At 38.8% G+C, this 15,305-nt stretch overlaps 1 protein-coding gene across 1 annotated transcript in view; it reads right to left on the bottom strand.

The window, feature by feature from the left end:
• gabra5 (gamma-aminobutyric acid type A receptor subunit alpha5) overlaps window positions 1-14,544 on the bottom strand; it is a 36,998-nt gene extending 22,454 nt beyond the window's left edge. The window contains exons 1-5 of the mRNA XM_060867373.1: window positions 14,100-14,544; window positions 13,148-13,271; window positions 12,694-12,818; window positions 8,281-8,348; window positions 7,891-8,111 (exon numbers count right to left, since the gene is read on the bottom strand). Of these exons, the coding sequence (XP_060723356.1) occupies window positions 7,891-8,111; window positions 8,281-8,348; window positions 12,694-12,818; window positions 13,148-13,269 (536 nt within the window). The 5' untranslated portion in view covers window positions 13,270-13,271; window positions 14,100-14,544. The remainder of the gene's footprint in view (window positions 1-7,890; window positions 8,112-8,280; window positions 8,349-12,693; window positions 12,819-13,147; window positions 13,272-14,099) is intronic.
• Between the last annotated feature and the right edge of the window lie 761 nt (window positions 14,545-15,305).

Raw genomic sequence — 15,305 nt, 5'->3', positions numbered from 1 at the left:
TGGACTTTTTCAAGAAACTAAATCATTAAAAAAAAGACTTGTTATAAAAGCCGCCTTGTACAAAAGGTTGAATCATTTTAAAAGCTGAATCGTTTAAAAAAAAAAAACAGAATCTTTTAAAAAACTGAATCATTTAAAAAACAGATTAGTTTGAAGAGCCGAATCGTTTAAAAAGCTGAGTCATTAAGAAAAACAAACACATTCAGAGAAGTGATTTGTTCAAAGAGCCAAATCATTTCAAGAGCCAAAACGTTTCTAGTAACCGAACCATTAGAAGAACCGACTGTTCAAAGAGCCATCTGGCTCAAAGAGCTCAAATCATTCAAAGGGTCACTGAACTGTTCACTACAGCATCTGATTTAAAGAGCCAAACTGTAAAATAAGTGAAAAAAGCCAACTAAGTGTGAGCCATCATATTAAAGGAAATAAATCATTCAAAGAGCTAAATCATTTACAAATAAAATATCACTCTAAGTACCACAAAGATACCATGGCAACCATAACATACCCTTATGTAGTATATGTAGTACATGTATGATGATGATGATGATGATGATGATGATGATGATGATGTCATTCTCAGAAAACATTGTCGATGAATGAAAATGTTCACTGGATAATCACTGATCCAAGATTTAAGTTTTTTATTTAATATGTTTTTATTGAATGATAAACCTCTCTCTCTCACACACACACACACACACACACACACACACACACACACACACACACACACGCACACACATTTTGTCTATTGTATCTGGTGTCTTTATTTTGATTTGTCCTGAAGCTGCAGCAGCAACATCATCGATGATGGAGCCACAGTGCCGCCTAGAGTTTTATTTTAAAACTACACGGAAAATTTCGCTTCTTTACGAAATTAAAATACAATATCATGATAATTAAAGCTTAACAGCTACCGTTTATAGATTTATACTATAAAGTTATTTAAAATACATCGTCACTCACCAACAAAAATGTGATCTTTTTTGCATTTCTATTGGTTAGTACTTTGATTTGCTAATTTTTTATTATTCTTTATAATTATTATTATTATTATCGCTTTGAGTCTATTTTGTTCCATATAATTATTAGTAAATACACCTACTGTTAGATATCGTTTACCTGCTCGTTGTATATATAATGATAGATTAATCACACATTAATTGTATATGATTATATGTGTATTGATGGTATATTATTGTATATTTATGGTATATGACGGTGTATGATGGTATAACATGGTGTATGGTGGTATATGATGGTATATGATGGTATATGATGGTATATTAATGTTATATGGTGGTATATGATGGTACATGATGGTATATGATGGTATATTAATGTTATATGGTGGTATATGATGGTATATTAATGTTATATGGTGGTATATGATGGTACATGATGGTATATGATGGTATATGATGGTATATGATGGTATATTAATGTTATATGGTGGTATATGATGGTATATTAATGTTATATGGTGGTATATGATGGTACATGATGGTATATGATGGTATATTAATGTTATATGGTGGTATATGATGGTGCATGATGGTATATGATGGTATATTAATGTTATATAGTGGTATATGATGGTATATTAATGTTATATAGTGGTATATGATGGTACATAATGATATATGGTGGTATATGATGGTATATTAATGTTATATGGTGGTATCTGATGGTATACCGTGGTGTATGGTGGTATATGATGGTACATGATTGTATATGATGGTATCTGATGGTATACTGTGGTGTATGGTGGTATATGATGGTACATGATTGTATATGATGGTATCTGATGGTATACTGTGGTGTATGGTGGTATATGATGGTACATGATTGCATATGATGGTATCTGATGGTATACTGTGGTGTATGGTGGTATATGATGGTACATGATTGTATATGATGGTATCTGATGGTATACTGTGGTGTATGGTGGTATATGATGGTACATGATTGTATATGATGGTATCTGATGGTATACTGTGGTGTATGGTGGTATATGATGGTACATGATTGTATATGATGGTATCTGATGGTATACTGTGGTGTATGGTGGTATATGATGGTACATGATTGTATATGATGGTATCTGATGGTATACTGTGGTGTATGGTGGTATATGATGGTACATGATTGTATATGATGGTATCTGATGGTATACTGTGGTGTATGGTGGTATATGATGGTACATGATTGTATATGATGGTATCTGATGGTATACTGTGGTGTATGGTGGTATATGATGGTACATGATTGTATATGATGGTATCTGATGGTATACTGTGGTGTATGGTGGTATATGATGGTACATGATTGTATATGATGGTATCTGATGGTATACTGTGGTGTATGGTGGTATATGCATAGTATCTTGTGTCATAAACCAATTCAGTCAGTTTTTCCAGACAGTTTTTTCTTCACTGTCCAACATCGCCATCTTGTGTTTACAGGCAGAAATGGAGTTAGAGATTCATCTTTCTGTTTCAGCTTGACATTAAAACTACACCTACAAAAAAAAACAGAAAATGTTATTTGTTGATTTATATGCTTTGCTAAATTATTAAACTCCGTAGAGAGGAAATCCAGATAAATAAAAAGTGTGTGGGGGGGTGATTACTTAAAATTTTGGAAGAGAAGGAAAAAAGCATCAAAACCAACATACATCCTTGTTTGTTTGTTTGTTTGTTAAATAATACTATAAAGAGAAAGAAGCATGTCCATCTTTCCTGTCCCCACACAGAGCTTTTTACATGTTTATTGGTATTATGTTTAAAGTCAGCAGCTTGTTGGTGTGCTTGTGACAGACATGAGAGTGAGAGAGAGAAAGATGTGAAGTGTCATGTAAAAGTCACACTCACTCTGTTGCCTGCATTAAGCAGTGAAAGTTCTACTGAAATCCTAAAACAAAATGAATCTATCACATGGAATAGAAGTAAACACTACAAGTCTGTGATCAGGTAAAATAAAAGCTCCGGAGTCTTGTGTTTTGTGTGAGGAGCATTAGAGTGAACAGTGAGTGTGCTGTGAGGGAGGTGAGATGAGTCAGGAGTGTGTTTCACACTGACGTTCCTGAGAGAATCTGTAATTATTCATGTGGGACACGCAGAAATCTGTCTCACAAGTGTGCAATTAACAGCACAAGGGTTTTGCCCTGTGTGTGGGACAAATTATGGGGTTTTAGAGCGACTGAACGAGCAGTCTGTGTGTGTGTGTGTGTGTGTGTGTGTGTGTGTGTGTGTGTTTTGTGTGTGTGTGTGTGTGTGTGTGTGTGTGTGTGTGTGTGTGTGTGTGTGTGTGTGTGTGTGTGTGTGTGTGTGTGTGTGTGTGTGTAGAGGTGAAAACAAAAACACGTCCAACAAAACAAAGAGGCGAGTAATGGAGTGTGATCGCACAATCCTCAGAAATAAATCTGTAGAAGAGCATGAAAAACAAACAAACAACAAACAACCAAAACAAAGTGAAACAACATGAACACAATCAGTCAGTCAAACAATCACTGTCGGTCAGTCAGATGGTCAATCAGTCAGTCGGTTGGTCAGTCAGTCAATCAGCCGGTCAGTCAGTCAGTCGGTCGATCGGGCGGTCAACCAGTCAGTCGATCAGTCAGTTGATCAGTCAGTTGGTCTGGCAGTCAGTCGATCAGTCAGTTGATCAGTCAGTTGGTCGGTCAGTCAGTCAATCAGCTGGTCGGTTAGTCGGTCGGTCAGTCAATCAGTCAATCAGTTTGTCAGTCAGTCAATCAGTCAATCAGCCGGTCAGTCAGTCAGTCGTGTGATCGGGCGGTCAACCAGTCAGTTAGCCGGTCAGTCAGTTGATCAGTCAGTTGGTCTGTCAAGCACTCAGTTAGTCAGTCAGTCAGTCAATCAGTCAGTCGGTTTGTCAGTCAGTGAATTAGTCACTCGGTCGGTCAGTCAGTCAATCTGTCAGTCGATCAGTTGGTTGGTCATTCAATCAATTGTCCAGTTAGTCAGTCGTTCAATGAGTTAGTCAGTTGTTTAATCAGTCAGTCAGTCGATCAGTTAGTCATTGGGTCGGTCGGTCGGTTGGTTGGTCAGTCAGTAGGTCAGTCAGCCGATCGGTTGATCAGTCAATCATTCAATTGGTCGGACAGTCAGTCAATCAGCCGGTCAGTCGGTCATCGACCGGTCAGTCGGTCCGTAAGTCAATTAGTCGGTTGGTCAGTCAATTGGTTGATCAATCAGTTGGTCAATCAGTCTGTCAATTAGTGAGTTGGTCGGTCAGTCAATTAATCAGCTGGTCAGTCAATCAGGCAGTCTGTCATTCATTCATTCATTCAGTCATTGCTCAGTGAGGTAATCAGTCAGTTAATCAGTCAGTCGGCCGGTCTGTCAGCCAGTCGGTTTGTCAGTCATTCAATCATTCGTTCAGTAAGTCAGTCGTTCAGTAAGTCAGTCGTTTAATCAGTCTTTTTTTCAATCAGTCTTTCTTTCTTTCTTTCTTTCTTTCTTTCTTTCTTTCTTTCTTATTCATAAATGGAAATAACACAATGTGTGTGTGGTGTGTGTGTGTGTGTGTGTGTGTGTGTGTGTGTGTGTGTGTGTGACTGCAGTACAATCAATAACATAATGATCTCCATCATTCTGCAACTGTAGCTAAACTGATCAATATCTCAGTGCTCAGTGTTTAATTAAGCAAAGAAGCTAAAATTCATGATGAGGATTAACAGAGATTAAACATGTGATTAGTGAAGAGTCAACACCTCACAACCAAGAGTCAACACCTCACAACCAAGAGTCAACACCTCACAACCAAGAGTCAACACCTCACAACCAAGAGTCAACACCTCACAACCAAGAGTCAACACCTCACAACCAAGAGTCAACACCTCACAACCAAGAGTCAACACCTCACAACCAAGAGTCAACACTTCACATCCAAGAGTCAACACCTCACAACCAAGAGTCAACACCTCACAACCAAGAGTCAACACCTCACATCCAAGAGTCAACACCTCACATCCAAGAGTCAACACCTCACAACCAAGAGTCAACACTTCACATCCAAGAGTCAACACCTCACAACCAAGAGTCAACACCTCACAACCAAGAATCAACACCTCACATCCAAGAGTCAACACCTCACAACCAAGAGTCAACACTTCACATCCAAGAGTCAACACCTCACAACCAAGAGTCAACACCTCACAACCAAGAATCAACACCTCACATCCAAGAGTCAACACCTCACAACCAAGAGTCAACACCTCACATCCAAGAGTCAACACCTCACAACCAAGAGTCAACACCTCACATCCAAGAGTCAACACCGCGCATCCAAGAATCAACACCTCACAACCAAGAGTCAACACCTCACATCCAAGAGTCAACACCGCGCATCCAAGAATCAACACCTCACAACCAAGAATCAACACCTCACATCCAAGAGTCAACACCTCACAACCAAGAGTCAACACCTCACATCCAAGAGTCAACACCTCACAACCAAGAGTCAAAACCTCACATCCAAGAGTCAACACTTCACATCCAAGAGTCAACACCTCACAACCAAGAGTCAACACCTCACAACCAAGAATCAACACCTCACATCCAAGAGTCAACACCTCACAACCAAGAGTCAACACCTCACATCCAAGAGTCAACACCTCACAACCAAGAGTCAACACCTCACATCCAAGAGTCAACACCGCGCATCCAAGAATCAACACCTCACAACCAAGAGTCAACACCTCACATCCAAGAGTCAACACCGCGCATCCAAGAATCAACACCTCACAACCAAGAATCAACACCTCACAACCAAGAGTCAACACCTCACAACCAAGAGTCAACACCTCACATCCAAGAGTCAACACCTCACAACCAAGAGTCAACACCTCACATCCAAGAGTCAACACCTCACAAACAAGAGTCAACACCTCACATCCAAGAGTCAACACCGCGCATCCAAGAATCAACACCTCACAACCAAGAGTCAACACCTCACATCCAAGAGTCAACACCGCGCATCCAAGAATCAACACCGCGCATCCAAGAATCAACACCTCACAACCAAGAATCAACACCTCACAACCAAGAATCAACACCGCGCATCCAAGAATCAACACCTCACAACCAAGAATCAACACCTCACAACCAAGAATCAACACCTCACAACCAAGAGTCAACACCTCACATCCAAGAGTCAACACCGCGCATCCAAGAATCAACACCGCGCATCCAAGAATCAACACCTCACAACCAAGAGTCAACACCTCACAACCAAGAGTCAACACCTCACAACCAAGAATCAACACCTCACAACCAAGAGTCAACACCTCACAACCAAGAGTCAACACCTCACAACCAAGAATCAACACCTCACAACCAAGAGTCAACACCTATAAACATGAACACTGAACAGTGGATTACAACAGAAAGGAAATAAACTGTGTTCTGGAAGCCTATATAATAATCTTTACTTAATCTCACATTTTACAGACAAATTAAGAAAAATGAATCATTATTTTCAGAGCATTTTTTTAAATATAATTTTTTTCAGAACATTTACTATTTCAGAACATTAATTTTTTTCAGAACGTTTATTATGTTAGACTGTTTATTTTTTCAGAACTTTTTCAGATTTATTTTTCAGAATGTTTCATATACAGCAGGTTTATTTTTCTGGATTTAAACTGGAGCCTCGACTCGAGCTCATTCAGCACTGTACTGAAAGCAGGCCAGCACATTTCCACCACCCACAGTCTAAAAGTGGAACGCTCCACAGCTTTTATTAGCTTTAAGAAGCAGGTTAGGAAAAGAACAAAGAAAGCGTGAACCAGAAACAAGCGCTCTCTAGAGATTCTGCTGTGGAGAGAACCTGGTGTTTGGAGAACCTGCTGTGGAGAGAACCTGGTGTTTGGAGAACCTGCTGTGGAGAGAACCTGCACTAATCACTACAACATTACTGTTTTTTATTTCTTTTTTCAACCACTGTTGGATCTTTGTTTTCTTGAAAAATTGAAAGTTTCTTAACTTGTTTTTAAAGCGTCTCTGAGTGACAAGATTCTCTCTGAACACTGGAGTTAGTGATGATACAGTAAAGCAAATACCCATGTGAATGGTGTGTGTGTGTGTGTACCTGTGTATGTGTCTGTGTGTGTGTCTGTGCATCTGTGTGTGTGTTTGTGTGTGTGTGTGTGTGTCTGTGTGTCTGTTTATGTGTGTGTATCTGTGTACAGTATGTGTCTGTGTGTGTGTCTGTGCATGTGTGTGTGTGTTTGTGTGTGTGTATCTGTGTATGTGTCTGTGTGTGTGTGTGTGTGTGTGTTTGTGTGTGTGTGTAGTCTTTATGTTTGTGTGAGTTGTTAAACACTGAAGTTTTTCTTGAGGCTAATGCCTGAAGCATTTGTGCTTTGTCTTTCCCCCCTGAGGCTTTACCACTCTCTATCTCTCTTTCCCTCTTTCCCTCTATCTTTCCCTTTCCTTCTAACCCCCAACTATCTCTCTCCACCCCCCGTCTCTCTCTTTCTTTCCATCCCCTACATACACACATAACATGCATCATTAGCATTTTCACAATTAGCTCACAGTCTCACAGTGTAATCATTATTGTAGTACATTGCATTAGTTCCACCAACAGCAGCAGCAGATAAAATCAGAGCTGGTAAAAGCCTTTCAAATACAGTTTGTTCTAAAACACTGAAATATGTTTTAAACACCCGCTGGTTGGCGTCCCAGATGGTATGTTCTACACCGTTTGTCCAAGCACAAAAAATCATAACTAAAGAGTGACAGCAGGAATTAGACAGATGTTTACTACCCCAGATGTGAAGATAAACCCGAGATTGAAATAAAAGTAAAAAAGTCGAAGTTTAAATAAATTTCCTGCTGTGTTACTTTTCCGATCTCTTACCTCATGGTGTAAAGCAGCGTGCCGTCGTCCTGCAGCCTCAGCAGCTTGTTCGGCGTGGTCATGTTGTGCGCGATGGATTTCTTGCCATTCAAGAAGAAGGTGTCAGGAGTCCAGATGTTGCTGGCCAGCAGGTTATTCAGAGGGAGCATCCCCATGGGCCCTTTGAAGCGCAAGCGTTCATCCTTCCAACTCTGACGGAAAAACACATCGATCGTGTACTCCTGCGGAAAAAAAAGGGGTTCTTCTCAAGAGGCGTCCAAATTCCCAAGTGATGGATCATTTGTATGTGATATGAAAAGGACAGATATTAGCATTATGTCCATTTGTGCTAATGCAGCAGGTTAGTGAAGAAGAGAAGGTGGGAGTGTTCTGTGGGAGGTTTTTGTTTACCATCTCTGTATCAGACACGGGTCCGAAACTGGTGACAAAGATGTTGGTCTTGATCTCGGTCACCTTTTCTGTTGAGGTCAGAGAGAGAAAATGAGTCTGATTAATATGGGATCAATATCACACCCAAGACCCCGACCAGAGGATCAGATGGTGCTCTAATGGGGAAGGATCGAAGTTCATTCAACATCAGAGTGAATAATGAAGACATCATTCAGACAGCTGTCAGAGAGCTTAAAAGCCTTATAAGACTTTCATAACATGTTCATTACATGTCATACATTTGAACCATTTATAGCTACAATTAATTTAGTAACTGACAGAGCACTGAGATTGGAGACTCCTTCATCACCATAGCAAAGCTTTTTATAGTTTATAAACTGGAGCATGTGTTGTATAAGTCTCTGTGAGCCAGAATTAGAAACAGCACATTCATATAAATCTGCTGTTATAGAGAATTAATCAACAACTTTTGCCCACACCTTTACAATTACAGACCACCTCTTTAATATAACAGACCGCACCTTTAAAATTACAGATCACATTTTTAATATTACAGACCACCTCTTTAATATAACAGACCGCACCTTTAAATTTACAGACCACGTTTTTAAAATTACAGACTACCTCTTTAATACTACAGGTAACACCTTTAATATTACAGACCACATCTTTAAAAATTACAGACCACACCTTTACTACAGACCACTTCTTTAAATTTACAGACCACCTCTTTAAAATGACAGACTATACCTTTATTTCAGGCCACCTCTTTAAATTTACAGGCCACCTATTTAAGATTACAGACCACATCTTTACTATTACAGACCACCTCTTTAATATAACAGACCGCACTTTTAAAATTACAGACCACATTTTTTTAATTACAGACCACCTCTTTAAAAATTACAGACCACATCTTTATTACAGACCACCTCTTTAAAATTACAGACTACACCTTTAATATTACAGACCACCGCTTTAATATTACAGACCACCTCTTTAATATTACAGACCACCTTTTTAATATTACAGACCACACCTTTAATATTACTGATTGCACCTTTAATATTACTGACAGCACGTTTAATATTACAAGGCACACATTTCATATTACAAACCAAACCTTTAATATGATATGCTATGATATCAACAAATGCCTTAATAGTAGAGCTTACAGAGTTCCATTGCACTGCAATATTGTGAATGTAATACTATCATTTTGGAAGTTACAGACCACACCTTTTTTTTAACAGACCACTTCCTTAAATTAACAGACCACCTCTTTAAAATTAATACCTTTATTACAGACCACCTCTTTAAATTTACAGACCACCTCTTTAAAATTACAGACCACCTCTTTAATATAACAGACCAAAACTTTAAATTTACAGACCACCTCTTTAAATTTACAGACCACCTCTTTAAAATTACAGACCACCTCTTAATATTACAGCCCACACTTTTACAATTACAGACCACCTCTTTAATATAACAGACCAAAACTTTAAATTTACAGACCACCTCTTTAAAATGACAGACCACCTCTTAATATTACAGCCCACACCTTTACAATTACAGACCACCTCTTTAATATAACAGACCAAAACTTTAAAATTACAGACCACCTCTTTAATATAACAGACCGCACCTTTAAAATTACAGACCACATTTTTAAAATTACCGACCACCTATTTAATACTACAGATAACACCAAAATCCTATCATTTTGGAAGTTACAGACCACACCTTTTTTTAACAGACCACTTCCTTAAATTAACAGACCACCTCTTTAAAATTACAGACTATACCTTTATTACAGACCACCTCTTTAAATTTACAGACCACCTCTTTAAAATTACAGACCACCTCTTAATATTACAGCCCACACCTTTACAATTACAGACTACCTCTTTAATATAACAGACCAAAACTTTAAATTTACAGACCACCTCTTTAAATTTACAGACCACCTCTTTAAAATTACAGACCACCTCTTAATATTACAGCCCACACTTTTACAATTACAGACCACCTCTTTAATATAACAGACCAAAACGTTAAAATTACAGACCACCTCTTTAATATAACAGACCAAAACTTTAAAATTACAGACCACATTTTTAAAATTACCGACCACCTATTTAATACTACAGATAACACCTTTGATATTACAGACCGCATCTTTAAACATAACAGACCACCTCTTTAAAATTAAAGACTACACCTTTATTATTATAGATCACCTCTTTAAAATTACAAAAGACACCTTTAATATTACAGACCACCCCTTTAATATTACAGACCACCTCTTTAATATTACAGACAACCTTTTTAATATTACAGACCACACCTTTAATATTACTGATTGCACCTTTAATATTACAGACAGCACCTTTAATATTACGGGGCACACATTTCATATTACAAACCGAACCTTTAATATTACCAACTGCATCATTGATATCAACAAATGCCTTAACAGTGGAACTCACAGAGTTCCATAGCACTGCAATATTGTGAATGTAATCCTATCCTTCTGGAAGTTGTTTGTCATGTAGTAATTTGATGTAATGTTTAAATATTACAAAACGCTCCTTTATGAGTGTTGTCCAGCACCACAATCTCCTCTCTGAACGACGATGCCTCGGGTGGTATATTCGTTTTAAATCTCATTTAAATCTCATCATCCAGTGATGTCTTTTGTCTGCAAACATCACGAGGCAGCCGCTGGAGATCTGAGTTCTACTGTTCAGTGAGCAGAGGAGGCCAGGGTCTTTCTTTCTCTCCTCTCACTCCCCCTCTACCATGCTTTAGTCCTCAGAGAACAATAAACCTGCCCTGTGTGAAAAGAGCGATGGCTTTCTCAAGGTCAGCAAGCACACTTCCAGCTGTTTCTCTCTCTCTCTCTTTCTCTCTCTCTCTCTCACACACACACACACACACACACACACACGTACATGGCAGTATTTCTTTTTCGGATTCAGAGTGCCAGAGCTTGTATTGTGTGGACGACCTCCATATATTTCAGTGATGACTTTGGCTGGATGAAAACATCTCTCCTGAATAGCGAGAACATTTCACTGCACTGAATCGCCGAATTAGTGACTTTCTGCTACAGAGACCAAGGATCTGAGGACACATATGAACGCTTTTAGTGATCCTGTGCCTGCTGGAGCCTCAGGTTCTGGTTCTTGTCTGACAACAGAGAAACCTGATGTGTTTTTTTTTGATGTTGTAGCTCATCTGCATCAAGGTTCCGTGTGCTGATATGCTTTTCTGCTAAGTACAACTATACAGAGTGGATATTTAACAGGACTATTTTTGTTTCTGAACTACACAATCTAACATCTACTTTATGCTCAAAGTCTCTGAGATATCTTCATTAACATAGCATTAACTTCATTAACATACACATAGCTTAATATAAGTGTGGATTCATTCTGTAAGCACATTATGGAGCTCACACACACACACACATACACACACACACACACACACATTCATGCCTGTGAACAATATCTCAAAGCTCCTAAATAACTGTTTCTGGGAGGAAGGAGGAAACTCAAGAACCCATAGTAAACCCTGGGAGAAGAACCTTGTGTGTACTTTAGTAAATGAAGAAGGAAACATCTACATGAAGTGTGTTTATAAAGATTCAGGCCACCACGAGCCACCAGAGCAGCATCAATGATGAAGAGCTTTACTCTGAGAAGAAGAATGCGACACATTAAGACAGATTTTGTCCTCTGTACTGTTCTTCAGGGGACAGTAGGGAAAAGAATGAGATAAGGTATGAGAAAAGGAAGACAGAATAAAATAAATAAAAGTAAAAAAATTGTAAATAAAGACAAACAGGGGATTTATATAATGAACAAAGCAAACAGAAAGAAAGAAAGAAATAAAGAAAGAAAGAAAGAAAGAAAGAAAGAAAGAAAGAAAGAAAGAAAGAAAGAAAGAAAGAAAAATTAAACAAATAAAAAAGCTAACTAATAAAATAAAATGCAGTTAGAAAGCTGTATGTATATAAAAACAGAAATATAAAGAAAGATTTAAAGATTTTTTCAGCTAGATGTAACATCGATGTGTGTATGTGTGAGTGTGTGTTTGCTTGTGAGTTTGTGTATGTGTATGTAAGCTTGTGTGTGTGTGTGTGTGTGTGTATGTGTGTGTATGTGTGTGTATATGTGTGTGTATTTGTGTGTGTGTGTATGTGTGTATGTGTGTGTGTATATGTGTGTGTGTGTATGTGTGTATGTGTGTGTGTGTGTGTGTATGTGTGTGTGTGTGTGTATGTGTGTATGTGTGTATGTGTGTATGTGTGTGTACAGTATGTGTGTGTGTGTGTGTGTGTGTGTGTGTGTGTGTGTGTGTGTGTGTGTGTGTGTGTGTGTGTGTGTGTGCATGGTTACACACCTCCCAGACCAGGACGCAGTCTGTTATCATAGCCATCCAGCAGTCTGTCCAGGATTCGAGTGAAAACTGTGATGTTGTCGTTCAACTCTGCTTCATTCGGCGTTGCGGTGGTGGCCTGCGAGAGACTGACACCGAAACGTCCCCCCAAACACACACACACACACACACACAAATTTAAGAGAAGAGAAATTAATTATTATTATGCAAACATGCATGTAACAAATATATTAAAATGCAACATAAGGGCAATCGTAGAGAGTCGAAAAAAATTACTTATGTTTAGGGTAAAATAAATAAATAAATAAATGTATAGTTTCAACTGCATAATCAATCACATCATCTCTCCTGCTTTGTTAGAAGTCCAGATGGCAGGACTAGTTTAGCTTTACATAACACTGATGTGGAGATGGTTCTCTTCTGGACGAAGCAGATGGAAGTGAAGTTAGAATCCTACCTAACATGGCATGTGAAGCTGAGGAAGACGACGGTGATGCACACACTTCCTCTCATGATAGTACCGCTGCTGCTGCTGCTGCTGCTGCTTCTGTTTCTGCTGCGGTGTGTGTCACAGACCATACCTGCACACACACACACCCACCCACACACACACACACACCACCCGTGACGGGAACATCAACGATCTACAACACTCACGGCACAGAACTAATGAGGTGTGTTAATTACACGCAGATCAGCTCATTTATACAACATTATAAATGTTTATAATGTTTTATGATTATAAAAAAGAGAGTATGGGGGAAAATAATAATATAAGGTTATATGCTCAGGATGTATATAGATACGGAAAATAATATTACTACTACTACTATTAATTATTATTATTATTATTATTATTATTATTATTATTATTATTATTATTATTATCATTATTATTAATATTATTATCATTATTATTATTATACCCTATTAGTAGAGACTTCAGGTAGTACTAATAATAATAATAATAATAATAATAATAATAATAATAATAATAATAATTAATAATAATATAGATATTCTGCTGTATCCATGACCATCTCGTGCTGCTCGTCATTACACTTGTTCCAAGTTTTATGAGCACTACAGCAGTCCAGATTTATTTCTCTTATCTCTCCACTGCAGTGTGATACAAAGGAATGTGTTTCTACATTAAAAAGCCCAGCACACATAATCAGGTCAGTCCGGCACGCGCGCGCTCGGTCTGATGTGACGCGTGTGTGTTTTAATGAAAGTGAAATTTCACATCGTTCCGATTCCAGCAGCAACGGTGTAGCGTCCGGGTGCAGCAGCTGTCACACTGCAAAGCCTCTGGCATGTGGATGAGAGAGAGAGAGAGAGAGAGAGAGAGAGAGAGAGAGAGAGAGAGAGAGAGAGAGAGAGAGAGAGAGAGCTTTGTGGAAATGTACCTGCGCGCTGCAGCCGGTCCGACCGGTGAAGATAATCCTGAGGAAATCCCGCAGTGTTCAGCTCAGCCTCCAGCCTCCTGATGTTCAGTAAGCTCCTGATCTTCAGCGCTCACTCACACTCACACACTCACACACTTACACACCTCTGCATCCAGCTCTGCTCCATCCGCTTCAGCACGCGCCTTTGCCCGTCACCCGAACCGAACCGCACCACACCGTATCGTATGTGTACCGTTAAATTACAACACAGGACACAGGATGGTGATCAGACCATCATCATCCTCATCACTCTCTTCCTCCTGTATTCCCTTTTCAGATCCCTCACGACCGCGCGCCTTTGTTCCAGGACTCTCGCGCTCTGCGCTCCGGCTTTTACAATCAGTGATGTGCGGAACGATTCAGATTCTCTTTCACCCCCTCGATTGATTCGATTCACTGAGCTGATTCGAATCTTTCACTCGGTACGTTTCGTGAGAGCGGCTGAAGAAACGGAGGGGTGTTGGGGGTGAAGGAAGGTAGAAAAGAAAGAAAGAAAGAAAGAAAGAAAGAAAGAAAGAAAGAAAGAAGCGGAATAAATAAAGAAAGAAAGAAAGAAAGAAAGAAAGAAAGAAAGAAAGAAAGAAAGAAAGAAAGAAAGAAAGAAAGAAGTGAAGAAGAAGAGGAAGAAAGAAAGAAAGAAAGAATGAATGAATGAATGAAAACATTTTGTTTTAAATGATTTCAATGATGATTTCTTACATTTTACATTTAATAAATAATTTTATTGATTTTATAACTTTACTATTGTTCTGCATTCATTATTATGACAGTTTAGCAGTTTTCACCTATTTCCTGTATTTCTGCCATATTATTTGCCCTATTTCCCTAAGCACACTGATGAGTCTGTGTATAAACCTACACCACCTTTATGTCTCAGACCACATTACTGAGCTTTACACTGGTTACACTGGTGTTCTCCATCATCCTTTGCACCGTTCACTTCTCCATTCAGAAGGTGTTGATGAGTTTTCCATAACAGCAGCTCTGACAGTGACGCGGGTTTATAACAATGCGCTCGTTATCGTTTCCATAGCGACAGCTCGTTTATAGGGAAGTGTCCTGTAACTGTTCATATGGAAGGAGTCTCCAGTGTGAGCGCTCTGTAACACTCGGATGTGAAGCTGGAAGAATCGCTCCATCAGCTCCATTCAGATTCTTACTTGAGAT

Source organism: Tachysurus vachellii, chromosome 4 (genome assembly GCF_030014155.1).
Source record: "Tachysurus vachellii isolate PV-2020 chromosome 4, HZAU_Pvac_v1, whole genome shotgun sequence".
NCBI lineage: Eukaryota > Metazoa > Chordata > Actinopteri > Siluriformes > Bagridae > Tachysurus > Tachysurus vachellii.
Note: the sequence above shows the minus strand (reverse complement) of the source record. Positions and strands in the feature narration are given on the sequence as shown.